At 48.7% G+C, this 15,524-nt stretch overlaps 2 protein-coding genes across 4 annotated transcripts in view; both read left to right on the plus strand.

Annotated features, from left to right (window-relative positions):
- The window catches only part of tmem269 (transmembrane protein 269), a 20,179-nt gene extending 19,830 nt beyond the window's left edge, over positions 1 to 349 (plus strand). Inside the window, exon 8 of the mRNA XM_042097918.1 lies at positions 1 to 349. This exon is cut by the window's left edge and continues 1,411 nt beyond it. The gene's annotated coding sequence lies outside the window, so the exon portion shown is untranslated.
- Positions 350 to 3,173: 2,824 nt separating this feature from the next.
- The window catches only part of magi3a (membrane associated guanylate kinase, WW and PDZ domain containing 3a), a 51,807-nt gene continuing 39,456 nt past the window's right edge, over positions 3,174 to 15,524 (plus strand). For 2 of the 3 annotated variants that reach the window (XM_042097909.1, XM_042097910.1), the window contains exon 1: positions 3,175 to 4,567. In XM_042097909.1, coding sequence (XP_041953843.1) covers positions 4,261 to 4,567 — 307 coding nt within the window. In that variant the 5' untranslated portion in view covers positions 3,175 to 4,260. Of the gene's footprint in view, positions 4,568 to 15,524 lie in introns of all 3 variants that reach the window. The other variant, XM_042097911.1, reaches the window with a different exon arrangement.

The raw sequence follows: 15,524 nt of genomic DNA on the forward strand, positions 1-15,524 counted from the left end.
ATCAGGAGAGAGTATGGACACAGACAGACCACTGGCACTCCACACACATTCCACTGTTCAAGCTCGCCGTGATGGCCAACGGATTTATTTTTCTTTTTTTTTTTTTACTTTTTGTTTGTGCTTGGGTTCCATAATAGTTCAAGAGAGTTACTAGAACTGTGTTGTACTTTTCTAAGCTCACATGATCTGGTGCGTATTTGATGTTTCTGTAATTCCAAATTAGTTTGTGATTTTAGAGTCCCTACGGATGACAAAATCCCCCTGGATGAACATACTGAGATTTACACTCTGTGTAGCAAACTGATCTTCATGGGGCAGGATGATGGTTATTAAAGACTCATTAATCTTGTGACATTCTCTCTTATCTGACTCTGTGTAAACATTTCTGGAAGATTCCCCAGCCCTTGCAAAACTGTATACTATTTATACCTCACAGGACAGACACAAACTCCCCAACTCACAAATTAAAGCAAACCAACCTATAAAGTCAGTAACATATTGAATAACCTATACACACACTTATCTTATAACAAAACATTATATACGTTTATCATGCAAAGGAAACATTATTTAGATCTACAGTATGCATAAACCCATAATATGGTGGCACTAAGGGTTAAAGCACAATCACATTTCTTAACCTAATATAGCATTCAGACACATTTACTCATAACAGCACAAGACCTACATACCCATCAGAGCGCAGATCCATTACAGTGAGTGTGCCTCCTCTCCTCCCTTCCACTTCTTCTCCTCCTCCTCCTTTCCTCCACTCCTCAACTCTCCTGCCTTCATCTCTCCTCCTCCTCCTTTCTCTCCTCCTCGCCCCCCCAACCCTCTTCTCCTCTCCTCTCTGGTTGCAGCCACTCAGAAGTGAGGGGCTGAGATCCCAATGCATCTTCAGGGGTGTCTCTATCACCCTCTGCTGGTGCTATTGTCAGTGTGGGCAGCTAAAGTGACCATGACGCTCTCTCAGCCTAACCAGCAAGTCTAGTTTTCTCACTCCGTTCTGACCAGCTTAGCATGTCTCATTTTGCAATCTTTCAGAGTCTTCGGGGAGCTTGTCTCAAGTTTGCTGTCCTCAGCTCCATAGCTCGACCGTTAGATCAGGAGTGTCGGCTCTGGATCGTCCAGAAGGAGTGTGATGAATGCCCATGCATTACGTGTAACTGACTGGGGCTCAAAAACTGTGAAAAATTGTCTCTTCTCTGCTCGTCTCACATAACCAAGCCCAGAGCGAGCAAACACACACACACACACACACACAAACACACACACACACACACACAAACACACTCGACATTCAGAGCACACTCTCTCCTCTTTTACTTTGTTGCCTTATCAAACATCTGCATCCTGCAGTTGTTTTCTCAACCCCAGATGGCTCCCTGTGTGTGTGTGTTTGTGTTTATGAGAGAGAGAGAGAGAGAGAGAGAGAGAGAGAGAGAGAGAGAGAGAGAGAGAGAGAGAGAGAGAGACTATGCAGGCTGCAAGGTGTCACTGCTCAGACTCATGTTTGTTTGAATGTCAGGATTGTCTTTGATGATGAAAACACATGACAAAGAGAATGAGGGCATCTCTTTCATTCTATTATTCTCTCTCTCTCTCTCCAGTGAGCTTGATGAAACAGTAAGGGCCTATGCACACCTATATAGAATGTTACCTTCACATGATAAATACGCTAAGGAGATATAATCTTATACATCCATAAACTGATCCAGCTGGATGAATCACCCATGCATACATGAAGCTTTCACTGAAACTGTAATAGATCTCACTTTTCTCCACTGCTCTGCAGACTATCTCTCTTACAACTTGCTCCTCTGTCACTGCATGTGCAGTAAATCAAAGGAATGTGGAATTTATGCAATATAGGAGCTATGTGTCCTAGTTCCCCCAAAAAAAGAGCAGACCAACACTTTTGTGGTGCATATGAAATCCTTGGGCAACTCATGCATCAAGTCAAGTCAAGTCAAGTTTATTTATATAGCGCATTTCATACACAGAGGTCATTCAATGTGCTTTACATAAACAAAACCAAACAATAATAACAAATACAAGCATAGAAAGGCAATATAGTCAAAGAATAGTTAAAAGGTATGCATGCTGTGTCTACAATACATGCATGCTGTGTCTACAATACAGATACACAGTATTTCAAACACTGCTGCATATTTTCAGGGCAGCTTCGGGCCAAACAGTCTGTGAGTTTAAACCACCAATTATGGGCTTGTATGTGTGGTGACACTAATCCAGTTTCTCAAGACGGCTGGATTAAAAACAAATTAATAATCAAAAACATGCTAACCCCGAGATTACAGCATGACACTGTTCATTTAACATACTCACTAACACGCTGGCCAATGAGGAAATATCACTTTAATATGAACACTACACACAGATGGCTACATCTCTGAAACCATCAGAGCATGTGTCCTAGTGATTCAGCTTACATAACAACAAAGGTTAGTGGTTGGCCATTAGGAAATAGAAGGCTTTCATTCGCACTCAGCACAAGCCAGCCAGAGCAGCCCTATTCAGTTCCACTCAAGTGAAAGTCCCATGGACACTTAAAGCAGAGTGACATGGCCCTCTTTGCTGGATGACGCTGGCCCTGTCTCCCATCACACACACACACACACTTCCAGAAGAGACTCCTTCCCCCATAGCCTGCAGCCTCTGCAGACCAAGTCATAGAGCCATAAAAAAATATCTGCGCACAGTGTGTGCGTGTGTTACTCGGAAAAACGTATTTGCCGCTGTACTCCACGCGGTGGCAGTGTTTAAACATGGATGAACACAGTCCTCAAATCCCCTCTGCCTAATTATAACTGGTGGAATCAACAGTCCACAGTGGCAGTCATCTGCAATACTAACTAGATGTAGGCCTACATGCGGGCGTCTGTTGACTTTGAACACTTAGACTGGACGTCAAGGGAACATTTCTGAATTTTAATAGAAGAATTAAAGGGAACTACGCACCTAGGCCTACATTTCTTCTGTCGGCCTAGAATATTCTTGTTAACCATCCCCTTTTAACGTGTCAAAATGACTGGACTACTGCATGGCTGGTCGTTCAAATGTAAATAAACAAACCAATACCCTTAATCTGGTTGCGAAATAATGCAGGGTTAGTGCAACGACGACAGCCACGTTTAGCCCCTGAGGACATAATTAAGCTGCATGAGAGACGGGCACAGCGGGCTGGAGCGAGTATTGTTTTGGCGTTACAAGGCAACAACCGCCGCGGAAGAACCGCCTAGCTGATTTCGTCATTGGCTCCTGGGATACCGTTTGACTCCAGTTCCCCGCCTCCCATTGGTGCCAAAGCACAGCAGTCAGCTACGCTGGACTTCCCTTGCTGCAACTAACAAGATGAAAATGCGTGAGAAACTTCCCGGACAGCCCGCAGGCTGTGTGTAGAAGAAAGCTTTCTGAGGGACTGTGGCGTGTGTGGATGTGTGTGTGAGGGGTTTAGTTCGTGACTCATTTGTCCGGAAAAGTGCGTGAGTGGCCGGTCAGCATCAAGTTAAAACGTATTCCGCGAGCTGCAGGTATCTTGTTTCCGTCGCCCTGGAATGCTGTGCTGCTGCTGATGCCATATTAGAAAAGCAGCAGGTGCGTCGAGAGGATTGTTCTCGATCAAGAAAAAAGCGATACATTGAATGTTGAATCAGCTGCTCTACGCCCGCGGTAGCGTCAGACCATGACAGTCCCAGTGCAGTGACAGGGGCTGGCGAACGCTTAAGATAAACTTGAATCGCCGCTTGGGTAGTCGGCGTTCCTCGTGTGGAACTGTTGAGCACCAGGTGTTTGTTTAGGGTTGCTCTGTGTCTTCCTTATTACAAATGTATGGATATTTCTATGGTATCGAAATCGTGGAAATTTCATTGCTACTGACGTGTTTTGACGTGCTGCTGGCTTGGTGTCAGCTAGCAATTGCTCCTGCATGCGTCTGCTTCACGCGGCTTGACACGCACTGTCTTGCTTGAGAGAGGTCTGTGCTATATCTCAACAGCCGCAGCCGACCTTGACGCTCCGCTGACCGCTCGGAGGAGCTGGACGATGAGGGTGATATCCGCGCCGCTTCCTGCGGGCTGCTGACCAAGAGATGTTAACCGAACTCAGCGCGCGCATTGCCTTTCCGTCCGTCCCGGCAGCAGGATCGTGTCCTAAAACCGGAGAGAAACTGTTCGTCCACAAAAGCAAATATTTCGCCGACATCCTTTAAGTGTAACGAGGTGAAAACCACCGACGGTCATGTCCAAAACACTGAAGAAAAAGAAGCACTGGTCTGCGAGAGTGCAGGAGTGCGCGCTCTCATGGGGTAGCGCCGGGGAGCTGGCCTCCTTCGTGGAGGTGCGAGGGGGCGCCGAGCGAGGGGAATTTCCTTATCTCGGAACTGTGCTGGCGGATGCGATGGTTTGCCATGTCGGCAGATTCCCGAGCCCTGGAGATGTGCTGCTGGAGGTCAACGGCACTCCCGTCAGCGGACTGACTAATCGGGACACCATTGCTGTGATCCGCCACTTTCGAGAGCCTGTTCGACTTAAGACTGTGAAACCCGGTGAGTTGATGTGCATAAACACGGACATTTTTCTTGGTCTGTTTTGTAATGTTTAAATAGGGTCGCTGTAGATAGGGTACCATGCACACATTGGTTAGGCTGGGCTTCTTGGTATTTTCAATATCAAAACCATCTTAGTTAGGACGAGGGTAGGCATGTCGTAAGCATACAGAAACCGGTACGGACAGGGAGTTATTTGACGTAGTCACTCACACACTCAAAGGTATGTTATGAATGTGTGTGTGTGCGCGCGAACGTGAGCTGGCGCGCTCGCGCTTATGTGTCTGGCTGCAAGTGGGTGCCATGGTAACTGGAAAACACACCCAGTCCACAGGTGACTGAGCGGTAGTGTCAGGTGCCGTCCTCACTGTCCCCCGCGCCTCCGGTGCTCGCAGGGAGCAGCGAAGCGGTTGCACAGGGAACTCCTCGGGCTCAGAGTGCAATCAACTTAGTGTGTGTGAAGATAATCTTCTTTACCCTGCGTGCACAGATGTCGTCTGTCTTCCTCACCCTCACACACCCACCTGATTCATCTTCTAGTTGCCACACACACACACACACACAGATAGGGAGAGAAAAAGAGTAGCCAATAGCCAGTATGTTTGGATTAGGTGAAGATGTTATGCAGCCTGCTTCTTAACCCCCTGCCCCCCAAGTGCCTCAATCATTGATGAGCATAAAGACTGGAGATCCACATAGGCTACAGCTCTGCAGACTACACATCCACAAACATTTGTTTAAATGTTTATGTGTTTGAAGAATGAGGGATTGCATAATGCTGCTGCTCTTTTGTTGTTTTTAGTTTTAATAGGATATGTTTTAGCATCAAGACTGATGAAGTGTAGCAGCCTATTACGTTTTCAGGTGATAAATTATAGATAAGCAGCATGTCCGAATAATGTGTTCTGGGTTCAGTGGGGTGTGTAACTGTTGTTTTTTCTTAGGGGTAGTGTGTGTGTGTGTGTGTGTGTGTGTGTGTGTGTGTGTGTGTGTGTGTGTGTCATGAAGCGTACAGTGGAACTGGGGGTGGAGAATGAATGCTCCTCTCCAATCTGACCAGAGCGGTCTGACCCACCGTTGTTTCACGGCGAGTCATTAGTGCCACTGGTGGTTACGGCATACAATCACCTCACCACACACACGCACACGCGCGCACACACACACACACACACACACACACACACACACACACACACACACACACAGGGCATGAACAGGCATGTATATATTAACACCAGTACACATCTTTAACACCCAGTCAACCCACACTCTCTCTCCTACTGTGAATAAGTCTGTTGTCTATATTCTGACTGTATTGAATGTATTGTTTGTATTCTACCCACCATCTCTCCTGTGTGTGTGGCTTTGTGCATGCGTGTGTGTGTGTGTGCGTGTGTGTGTGTGCGTGTGTGTGTATGTGTGTGTGTGTGGCTTTGTGCGTGCGTGTGTGGCTTTGCGCGCGCGCGTGTGTGTGTGTGTGTGTGCATGCGTGCGTGTGTGTGTGTGTGATGCAGCATTCCCCAGTTGACTGCTCCCATCTGACTACCTCATCCCTCTTCTCCTCCACCCTCTTCTTTACTCACTGCTTATCTTCTTCCTCCCTCCATCTTGCCTTTCATTAACTCTGCTCTCTTACGCCCCCCCTCCCCCTTTCTCTTTCTCTCTCTGTCTGTCTGTCTCTCTCTCTCTCTCTCTCTCTCTCTCTCTCTCTCTCTCTCGCTGTCTCTCTCTCTCTCGCTCTCACGCGCACACACACAGACACAGACACCACACACACACACACGTTTGCTTTTGCCATCGTGTGTGTGTGTGTGTGTGTGTGTGTGTGTGTGTGTGTGTGTGTGTGTGTGTGTGTGTGTGTTCACATGACTCACCAGGTAAGGGGCCTTAGGGAGAGAGGCCTTTGCTCAGTGACCGTGATGTGAGTGGTGGGGGAAAGAGGTAGAGAGAGATAGACGAGTGGAGAGAAAAGGGGGAGACAGTGAGGAGAGGAGGGAAGAGGAGAACCGAGACCAGGATTGCTTGTAAGGGAGAAGTGGTAACTGATGCTGGCCCTAATACTGAAGCAGTGGCGACCATGCCAGTCGCTCTGTGTGTGTGTGTGTGTGTTTGTGTGTGTGTGTTTGTGTGTGTGTGTGTGCATGCTGCACAACTTGTGATCAGGTCGCTTATGTGCTTCCAAGTCTGAGGATGTCTGTGTGTTTGTGTGGATGTCTGTTATTGTGTGTGTGCTTGTCTGTGTTTGCCCTAGAGAGCTGACAATCCTGTCAACCTCAGTCTTTGTCTAATTGGCTGACATCAGTAAACATACACTCTCTCCCTCTCTAACATACACACACAGTTTTACGCAGGATGCAGATGTTAGCCCAACGCGCCAGATGCAGAACTGCAGTGTGTGTCAATGTGTGTGTGTGTGTCAATGTGTGTGTGTGTGTCGATATGTGTGTGTGTCGATATGTGTGTGAGCCGATGTGTGTGAGTCGATGTGTGTGCGTCAGCTGGCAACGGATGGTGAGTAGGGCATCCAGACAAGAAAAGAAAGAGTTGTCTTCTGTCGTAATGATGTGCAGCATACAGTTGGAGACTGTGTGTGTGTGTGTGTGTGTGTGTGTGTTTCCTGCTCACAGAACTGCCTGCGGCCTGTTTTAGTTCTCTTGCACTATGCAGGGATGAAAGGAGCCAACATTTTTGTATCCCAGTTGTCTTTCTTTACCAGTTTGTGCGCGTGTGAGCAGGATACAATGAGAATTTTTTAGAAACAGTATTGATTGCTTACTGCAAGCCTTAAACTATGTTGCAATACTGGGAGCAGGTGTGTGTGTGTGTAGTGGCAGGTGTTTGGCAATTTTCCTTCCTTGCCCCCCCCCCCCCCCCCCCCCCCACACACACACACACACACACACACACACACACACACACACACACACACACACACAAGCGCAGCTCTTTATCCCACACCTACATTGCACCCTGGCCTTGCCACATTTTTAGTATGGCGGAGACTGATATAGCTGTCACGTCTCCCACTGAAGTGCGGGGGGAGGTGCTGGGGGTGGGCGAGCGCCAGAGAGCAGTGCTCCCACTCTAGGCGTTAGCAGCGCAGCGCAGCGCAGAGCAGAGCAGCAGAGCCAGCCGACGCCAAGGCTTTGCTCATCACTGTTTTTGCCAAGTGTTCCAGCCGTGAGCCGCCTTGAGCTCCCCACGTGCTCTCTCTCGCTCTCTCACTCTGTCTTTCTCGCTCTCCGTTTCTCTCTCTCTCCCTTGCTCTCTCTCCCACTCTCTCTCGCTCTTTCACTCTCTCTTTCTCGCTCTCCGTTTCTCTCTCTCTCTCTTGCTCTCTATCCCACTCTCTCTCTCTATCTCTGTCTCTCTCTCTCTCTGTCACTCTCTCGGTCATGCACCCGCTGCTTTTTGACATGGCAATGCTAGTGGTCCTGAAAAGGAAATGTGACATAAACTTTATATGGAATAGGCAAAACATAGTTGTGTGTGTGTGTGTGTGTGTGTGTGTGTGTGTGTGTGTGTGTGTGTTTAAGGGTTTAAGGGCTTCTGAGGAGAAAGTAAACAGGTCAAACGTTGTGCCTGATTTTCCTGTTTGTCAAAATGGAAGTATCGGCTTCTCCTCTCAGTTATCCTACACATACACACACAAACACGCACACACACACGCGCGCTCACACACACACACCTACACTTAACGCACTTGCAAACCATAAGTAAATAGTTCTCTAGTTGGCGAAGTGTTATTGTTCAGAAGGAGTCCTGGCAGGAGCAGCGAGTTGGTGTGGACTCAGTAAAATTAGATGGTGTCTGGCCCACCACTACCACACCACCCACAAATAATCTCCATTCAAATCCTATCTGAATCACACTGTGACACAGTGTGTGTGTGTGTGTGTGTGTGTGTGTGTGTGTGTGTGTGTGTGTGGTAACTCCGTGTCCTATTCTAGGACATTACTAATTCATTTCTCGCTCGCTCACTCGCTTGCTAGCGCTCTCATTATTTGCCCTGCTGTGTTCAAAGCACACAATGGCCCCGTGTTTTCTGCTCTCTCTGTGTGTGTGTGTGTGTGTGAGTGGATGACTGAGTGACAGAGCCTCATGTGTATGTGTGTGTGTGTGTGTGGGGGGGGGGGTCATGTTTGTCTGTGTGTGTGTGTGTGTGTGTGTGTGTGTGTGTGTGTGTGTGTGTGTGTCGTAAATAGGCCAGTGCAGAAATGGCTGGAATTCGGACCGTGTCCTTTTTGAAGAACAGCCCGCTCCATTAGAAGGACACAAAATGACAAGAGTGTATTGTTACCAACAGGTGGGATTGGCTATTGTCACTGTGTCACTGTCTGCCATGGGATTGTGTGGCCAGTGACACACCCCAGGTTTGAGTAAAAAAAAAGAGAAGAGGAGGGAGGGGGTGATGTTGTTAAAGAGGTAGACAAGAAGAAGAAGATATGGAGGGATGGATAGAAATGGAGAGAGAGAGAGAAAGGGTGTGTGTGGGTGTGTGTCAGTGGCTTTTCAGGTCCTGCAAGTTGATTGGTTGCTCCTCATCAGAGCAGATGCACAGAGAGTTGGAGTTTACACACACCACACACACCACACACACCACACACACCACACACACACACACACCACACACCACACACAGAGTCTAACCCATGCCATGACCCTGTCCCCTTCCTCAGCAGGTTGAGACCCTAGGGAGGGCTTGAGTGAGTGCTTTGCATAAATAGAAACCAATAGAAATGTTTGTGCATGTGTGGCTGGCCAGCCAGCTTTGATAAGATAACACTTCTGGAATGCAGGTACACCCAGTTTTACTGGCTATCACCCCCCTCTCTGTCCGTCTGTGTGTCTGTGTGTGTACATTCATGAGATTGCAGCTCTTTGTCTTTCCTCTTGGCCACTGAAGGATGACATTCTTTCACACCACCTCATTTAATGAGCTCCCATTCATCCTCTTTCCCGCACTACGTGATGTAATGTCATCCCTCTCTCTCTCTCTATCCCTCCCTCTCCCTCTATCCCTTCCTCTCTGTCTCTGTCGCTTTTCTCCCAGTCCCCTGTTCTCTGTTTGTACAGTTAAGTGGGAATGACAGAATTGGATTACATTGGTTGGGTGTTTGTTTCTAATGAGACGAGGATGCTGGGCTATGGGTGCTTGTGTGTGTGTGTGTGTGTGTGTGTGTGTGTGTGTGTGTGTGTGTGTGTGTGTGTGTGTTTCTATTGATGTGTGAGAGGTAGTGACAGGGGGAAGAGTGTGGGAACAGGAGACACCCTTAACCTGTGTGAGTGTGCAGATCTCATGATCATTACCATACCACTCATTCATTTATATGAGGGCTCTCTCTCTCTCTCTCTCTCATACAGACACAACACTATATTACGCAGTGTGTCTTTGGTTTCGGGGAGTTGCTTAGAGTGTTGAGTTTCCATCTGAACCTGATTTACCTGACACACCACACACACACACACACACACACACGCCTCACTTTGGAAAAAGTGTAATTAAGGGACTTTATAGTAATCGATAGAGACATTACTATTCAGGGATCGTTACCTGTGGGATGATAAGGGTTTGTGAGGAAGATGAAAGGGGGCAAACTGACAAGGAGAGAAAGAGAGCACAGTGACCGCACTGTTCACGTAGACTTACGCAAAATGAGACCATTTGGACGCAGACAGACAATAAAACAAGCATTTAAGTGTGTTTATTGTAGAAGAAACATCAATTGTGCTGTGAGCTTTAAAAAGTGTCGAATTAGCAAGGACTGACAGATATGGACAGACAGATCCATACTCACTCACACAAATGTGTGTGTATGTGTGTGTGGCTGTTCCCAGGCCACACAATGACTCTGTGTAGTGCCTTTGTATGTGTGTGTGTGCGGGGCAGTACCCTCCTCCACCATGCGGGGAGGGGGGGGGGCAGTACCACACGGTGTCAGGCTCAAGGTTAGGGCTCAGGTTACTGCTGCTGTCTGCCTGCCAGCCAGCTAGCGGCGCCTAGCCCAGCCCAGCCCAGCCCAGCCCAGCTTTGCCCCCAGCCCAGCCCAGCACTGCCCAGCTCAACCCAGCCCAGCACTGCCCAGCTCAACCCAGCCCAGCCCAGCCCAGCTCAACCCAGCACTGCCCAGCCCAGCCCAGCTCAACCCAGCACTGCCCAGCACAGCCCAGCACAGCCCAGCTCAACCCAGCTCTTCCTGCCTGGCTCTCCTCTTCAGTAAAGGGCCTCCTGACTGGCACACTGACTGACTGACTGGCTAACTGCTGTCCAGCTCAACTCTACTATATTCATATGTTAGGCTTGAGGTGCCTGGAGTGGGCTTTGAGATTGGGTAGGATCTGGAAGCTAGCTCCAGTGAGGAGTGTGTGTCTGTGTGTGTCTGTGTGTGTCTGTGTGTGTGTGTGTGTGTGTGTGTGTGTGTGTGTGTGTGTACTGGTTCGAGACAAAAATGAGTTGTCTTACTTTTGGTCTGAATCACATAATGGCAGGAAGCTACTGTTTGTGTGTGTGTGAATGAGTGTGGGGTGTATTTATTTGAGCATGCCTGCCCAATGACAGGAGAGGGCCTGGAGCTCTGAGAATGAGCCTGTTCCTGTTGAATATAAGTGCAGGGTGTTGACCCCTGACCCATGCATATGTGCTAGTTTGGCATCAGCCAACCAGCCCTCTAACCAGAGCAGGTGGAAGCCAGAGAATGGAATGGCAGCCAGCAGAGAATGGAATGTGTGTGTGTGTGTGTGAGTGTATATGTGTGTGTACACAGGGGGCAAACAAAGGCCTTCCTCCTGTCCTAGATTCTTCCGACTGCCCTGTATCACACACATTCCAGGGCACATTCTCATTCTCACTCACAGCATATGCTTGTGTGTGTGTGTGTGTGGGGGGGGGTGTAGCTTTAGAAAGTCACTCTTTACATCCTATGTGTCTGTGTGTGAGCGGGAGAGAGAGAAATAGAGAGAGAGTGAACACATGTGTGCTTGTGTGTTGTTCGTTTGTGAGAGGTCGGTAAACTCCATCTCTGTACTAAGGGCTGCAGCTCTTCAATTAGTGGCTCTGGCATCAATCAATAAGCCTTACATCTATTACACAATCTCCTTACACAATAGAGCAGAGGGGGGAGGACAAAGGGGATGCAGGCAGGGGGGAGGGAGGAAGGGAGAGGGATGGATGGATGGAATGATGGAAGAGAGAGAGAGAGAGAGGGAGAGAGAGAGGATGGATGGATGGATGTAAGAGAACAAACGTGCAGAGATCTCTGTGCTGGAGCCAGCTCTGTTCCCTTTCTGTAGCTTGTTATGCGAAAACAGCTTTTGGTTGGCAGGCGTCTCTCTCTTTTCTCTCTCTTCTCTCTTGCTCACTATCTCTCCAGTTCTCTCCATTTCTCTCTCATTCTATCTCATTTGCTTTCTCTTTCATTTGCCTCTCTCCCTCCCTCTGGCTTAGAGCGATTGCTGCCGACTCCCTCTTTTCTCCCCCTCTCTCTTTCTCTCCCTCCCTCTCATCCATAAAGCACTCGGCTGTTGTTCCCCCGTTGCTTTGTCATGTCTCCATCCCCGCGAGGTGCTTCTGGAGCACTGAAAAGCAAAGAGTGCACTTAGCGCAGCCGGGACTCAGCCACCGCACACTACCACTGCACACTACCACCGCACACTACCACCGCACACTACCACCGCCACCCCACCGCTCCCTCTGCTCAAGTCGGGTGTCATTTACTGCTCCGGCTAAAAATACAGATCAGATACATCGCTTTCAAACTCATTGACGTTACTTGTGCGCGTCCTTACTTGTGTTGTGTGTTGTGTGTTGTGTGTTGTGTGTTGTGTGTGTGGTTGTGGCGGCGGGTGTCACGGCTGGGGCGGCCGTGCTCGGAGGCGCTCTGAGAAAATGACTGTTTTTCCTCCAGCTCTTGTGTGAAGGTCTCTCAGTCGGCTGGTGAGTGACAGTGGGTAATCTGCTGGCTCCCCTCCAGTCAGATGACTGAGCTGCTACACACACACACACACACACACACACACACACAGAGGTGATTAGGCCGCTTTCTTTTGTCTGTGTGTGTGAGGGTGCACTGGCATCTCCTTTTCACCCTTGTGGCCCAGCAACTGAGTACAGGCCTCCTGATAAAACACAGCGCTGGTGCAACAATTAGGATTCTGCTGCAAGTTTTGTAAGAGTTTGCTATTATGCCAAGAAGCACTGCAAGATGCTCTGCCATATGTACTGCCGTTTATGAATATGTGTGCTCTGTTATTTTGTACAGTCTCCAAAGTATAAGTCCTTACCCCAATGATTTGGAATTTTACTCTGTCTCAGAGAAGCTGCCACATAAAGTGGGATAAAATATTTTTTAAGAAATCTGTCTCTCTAAGTTGAGAGAATGTGTAAGTGTACAGTTAAATATTAGAGTGTGATGGCCCACTTTCAAATCAATGTTACAGCAACACATGGCGGTGATACAAGCCTGTTTTCGCTCCTGAAGTTTGTATGTATCTTTCCCTGAAACTGAAGTGCTATAGTGCTCGGTGGAAGACTTGACAGCACCTCTTCCTACAGGCCTCCAGAATGGCCACTGAAGAAGTCAGCTCCTTGATTCGAGATGTCAACACATCACTTCACTTGGAACTGTTATTTGTTGCAGCTTTCCAAAGAACTAGAATACTAGAATAGTCAAGCCCTGACATGCAAGACCTCAAGGTTAGATGCACTTAGATGCAGGTTGTGTGTGTGTGTGTGTGTGTGTGTGTGTGTGTGTGTGTATGTGTGTGTATGTGTGAGAGTGTGATAACAGACTTTGATAACAGACTTTGTAAAAACATAGCACAGACCCAAATCACTGTTGCTCACTGAAATGGCAAGGACTCTTCAAAGAGTGAAGCTGTGTGGGTGGGTGTTTGGTGTATGGGGTGTGGGATCTTAGGCGCTCTGCAGCCTTTTCCTTCCTGGTTTTGTTGAAGCTGCAGCAAGAATTTGACGCGCCTGCATTCAGGCCTATATGTGCATACACATGCTCTCACACGCATATACCAAAAATACGGACACACAGCCACCCCCCCCCCCACACACACACACACACACACACACACACATGCCCACACGGTCACATTTGTGAGGCCCTTTGTAGCAGCAAGCCCAATTTTGAACTTCAGCCACTGGAGATTAAACATTAACAAGAGGGAGCCTTTCAAGTGGGCTTAGGTTCAGTGGAATTTGCACGACTGGGTGTGCTTCTGTGAGTGTGTGACCACGGTTAGGTTGTCCGGTCGCATGAGCATGAGCAGTGTTAGTAGAACTGGAGAGGAAGTGTGTGTGTGTGTGTGTGTGTGTGTGTGTGTGTGTGTGTGTGTGTGTGTGTGTGTGTGTGTTGCTAAGGGTGCTGGGGTAGAGTGTGCTTGAACTCTCCAGTGGACATGGTGGCTGAGCTGCTCTTCTATGGTAAAAAGAACTCACTTAAGAGTCAAAGTTCAAACACAGCCACTGCTGTGGAGCACTGGAGCACAGCTCTCTCCTCTCTCTCTCCTCTCTCTCTTCTTTCTTTCTTTCTTTCTTTTTCTCTTGCTTTCATGCGCACACACACACACACACATACACTCACACTTGTCCATAGTCTCGCACCCATTTCCCCACTGGAGAATTGCCTTTCTTAAACACAATAGTTTCTCATTTCCTAACCCTGATGTCATGCCCATTGCGTGTGTGTGTGTGTTGTACTGCTTATTGTGCTTGTTTGTCTTCCTGGTGGAAGGGAAGCTTTGAGTCCCTGTGCCCTCCCCTCCCCCCCAGGTGTGGGCCTCTAACCCCCCCCCTGTCCGAGCGCCCAGAGAGGGAGTGGTGCCTGAGCACAGCTCTGACCTCATCACAGGCCGAGCGGAGTGGGGTGCTGCGTCCATGACGAGATGCGTGTTGAAGGCCAAACACTGCAGTGCCGCTGACGAGCCCCATCTGTTTCTCATAGCGCTGCACCTCCCACATCTCCCAACATCTCATCTCTCCCCATGCCTGTGCTGTCACCTCCCCATCAAACCTGACGTCCCAGAGCACACGGCCTCAGCTTATGCTCCACTCCATACCAACTGTGCATATTAGCTATATAGATATGTGTATCATACAGTATATAGGCTAACTACATGCAGAGTCTATACTTGAAATACTTACTTCATTTACTATCAAAAGCAACTTAAATTCGCCATTCTCCTCAGAGCATCTTTGGACTAAGTGCCTTGCTCAAGGGCATAACAGTGGCAGCTGGGAATTGAACCCACAACTTTTCTGGCTTTTGCTTGCTAGCCCAGCTCCTTAGCCACTACGCTACCACTGGCCCAGAGCTCTAACTGCTGTGTTCCTTTCCCCCCTTGATCACACTTCCCCTCAGGTCCACCTCATTACGGTCCCCTCAGCTGACCATAGGGATGGGGGAGCCCCCTTCTTGTGACCCGGGTTCACCTCTGAGGTTTCTCCCCTCCTGTAATTCTCCGCTGCCTTTTGTCACGGGGTGGGGGGGGGGGGGGGGGTGGTGCTGGCTCATGGGGGTTTCCTCGCCGCCCCCGACAGCGCGACTATTGTCGCCGAGGCAATATAAACAACATTGAAATGACAATTGGATTGAATCCGCTTAGAGGGTAAATGAAAAACGTGCGGGTGCGCAGGCGAGGCTTTATGCTAATGCTGCGTGATGCCAGAGAAGACGAGAAAGCCGTTGTGTCTGTTTGTGTCTGTTTGTGTGTGTGTGTGTGTGTGTGTGTGTGTGTATTTGGCTTCATGCTGCAGCCCAGGATGAGGCAGTAAGCGCACAGCGGCATTGGCACGACCCCACCATAAACACACACACACACACTCAGAGACGCACATCTGCGTCAGTAGACTCAGCACATTTGCTCCCTCTCTGCCTTTCTGGTATCTCTTCCCACATCCCGGCCTCTGATGCACTGCAGGCATCTGAGCAGTAACCCAAACGAGCGCTTC

This window comes from Alosa sapidissima, chromosome 7 (genome assembly GCF_018492685.1).
Source record: "Alosa sapidissima isolate fAloSap1 chromosome 7, fAloSap1.pri, whole genome shotgun sequence".
Lineage (NCBI taxonomy): Eukaryota > Metazoa > Chordata > Actinopteri > Clupeiformes > Clupeidae > Alosa > Alosa sapidissima.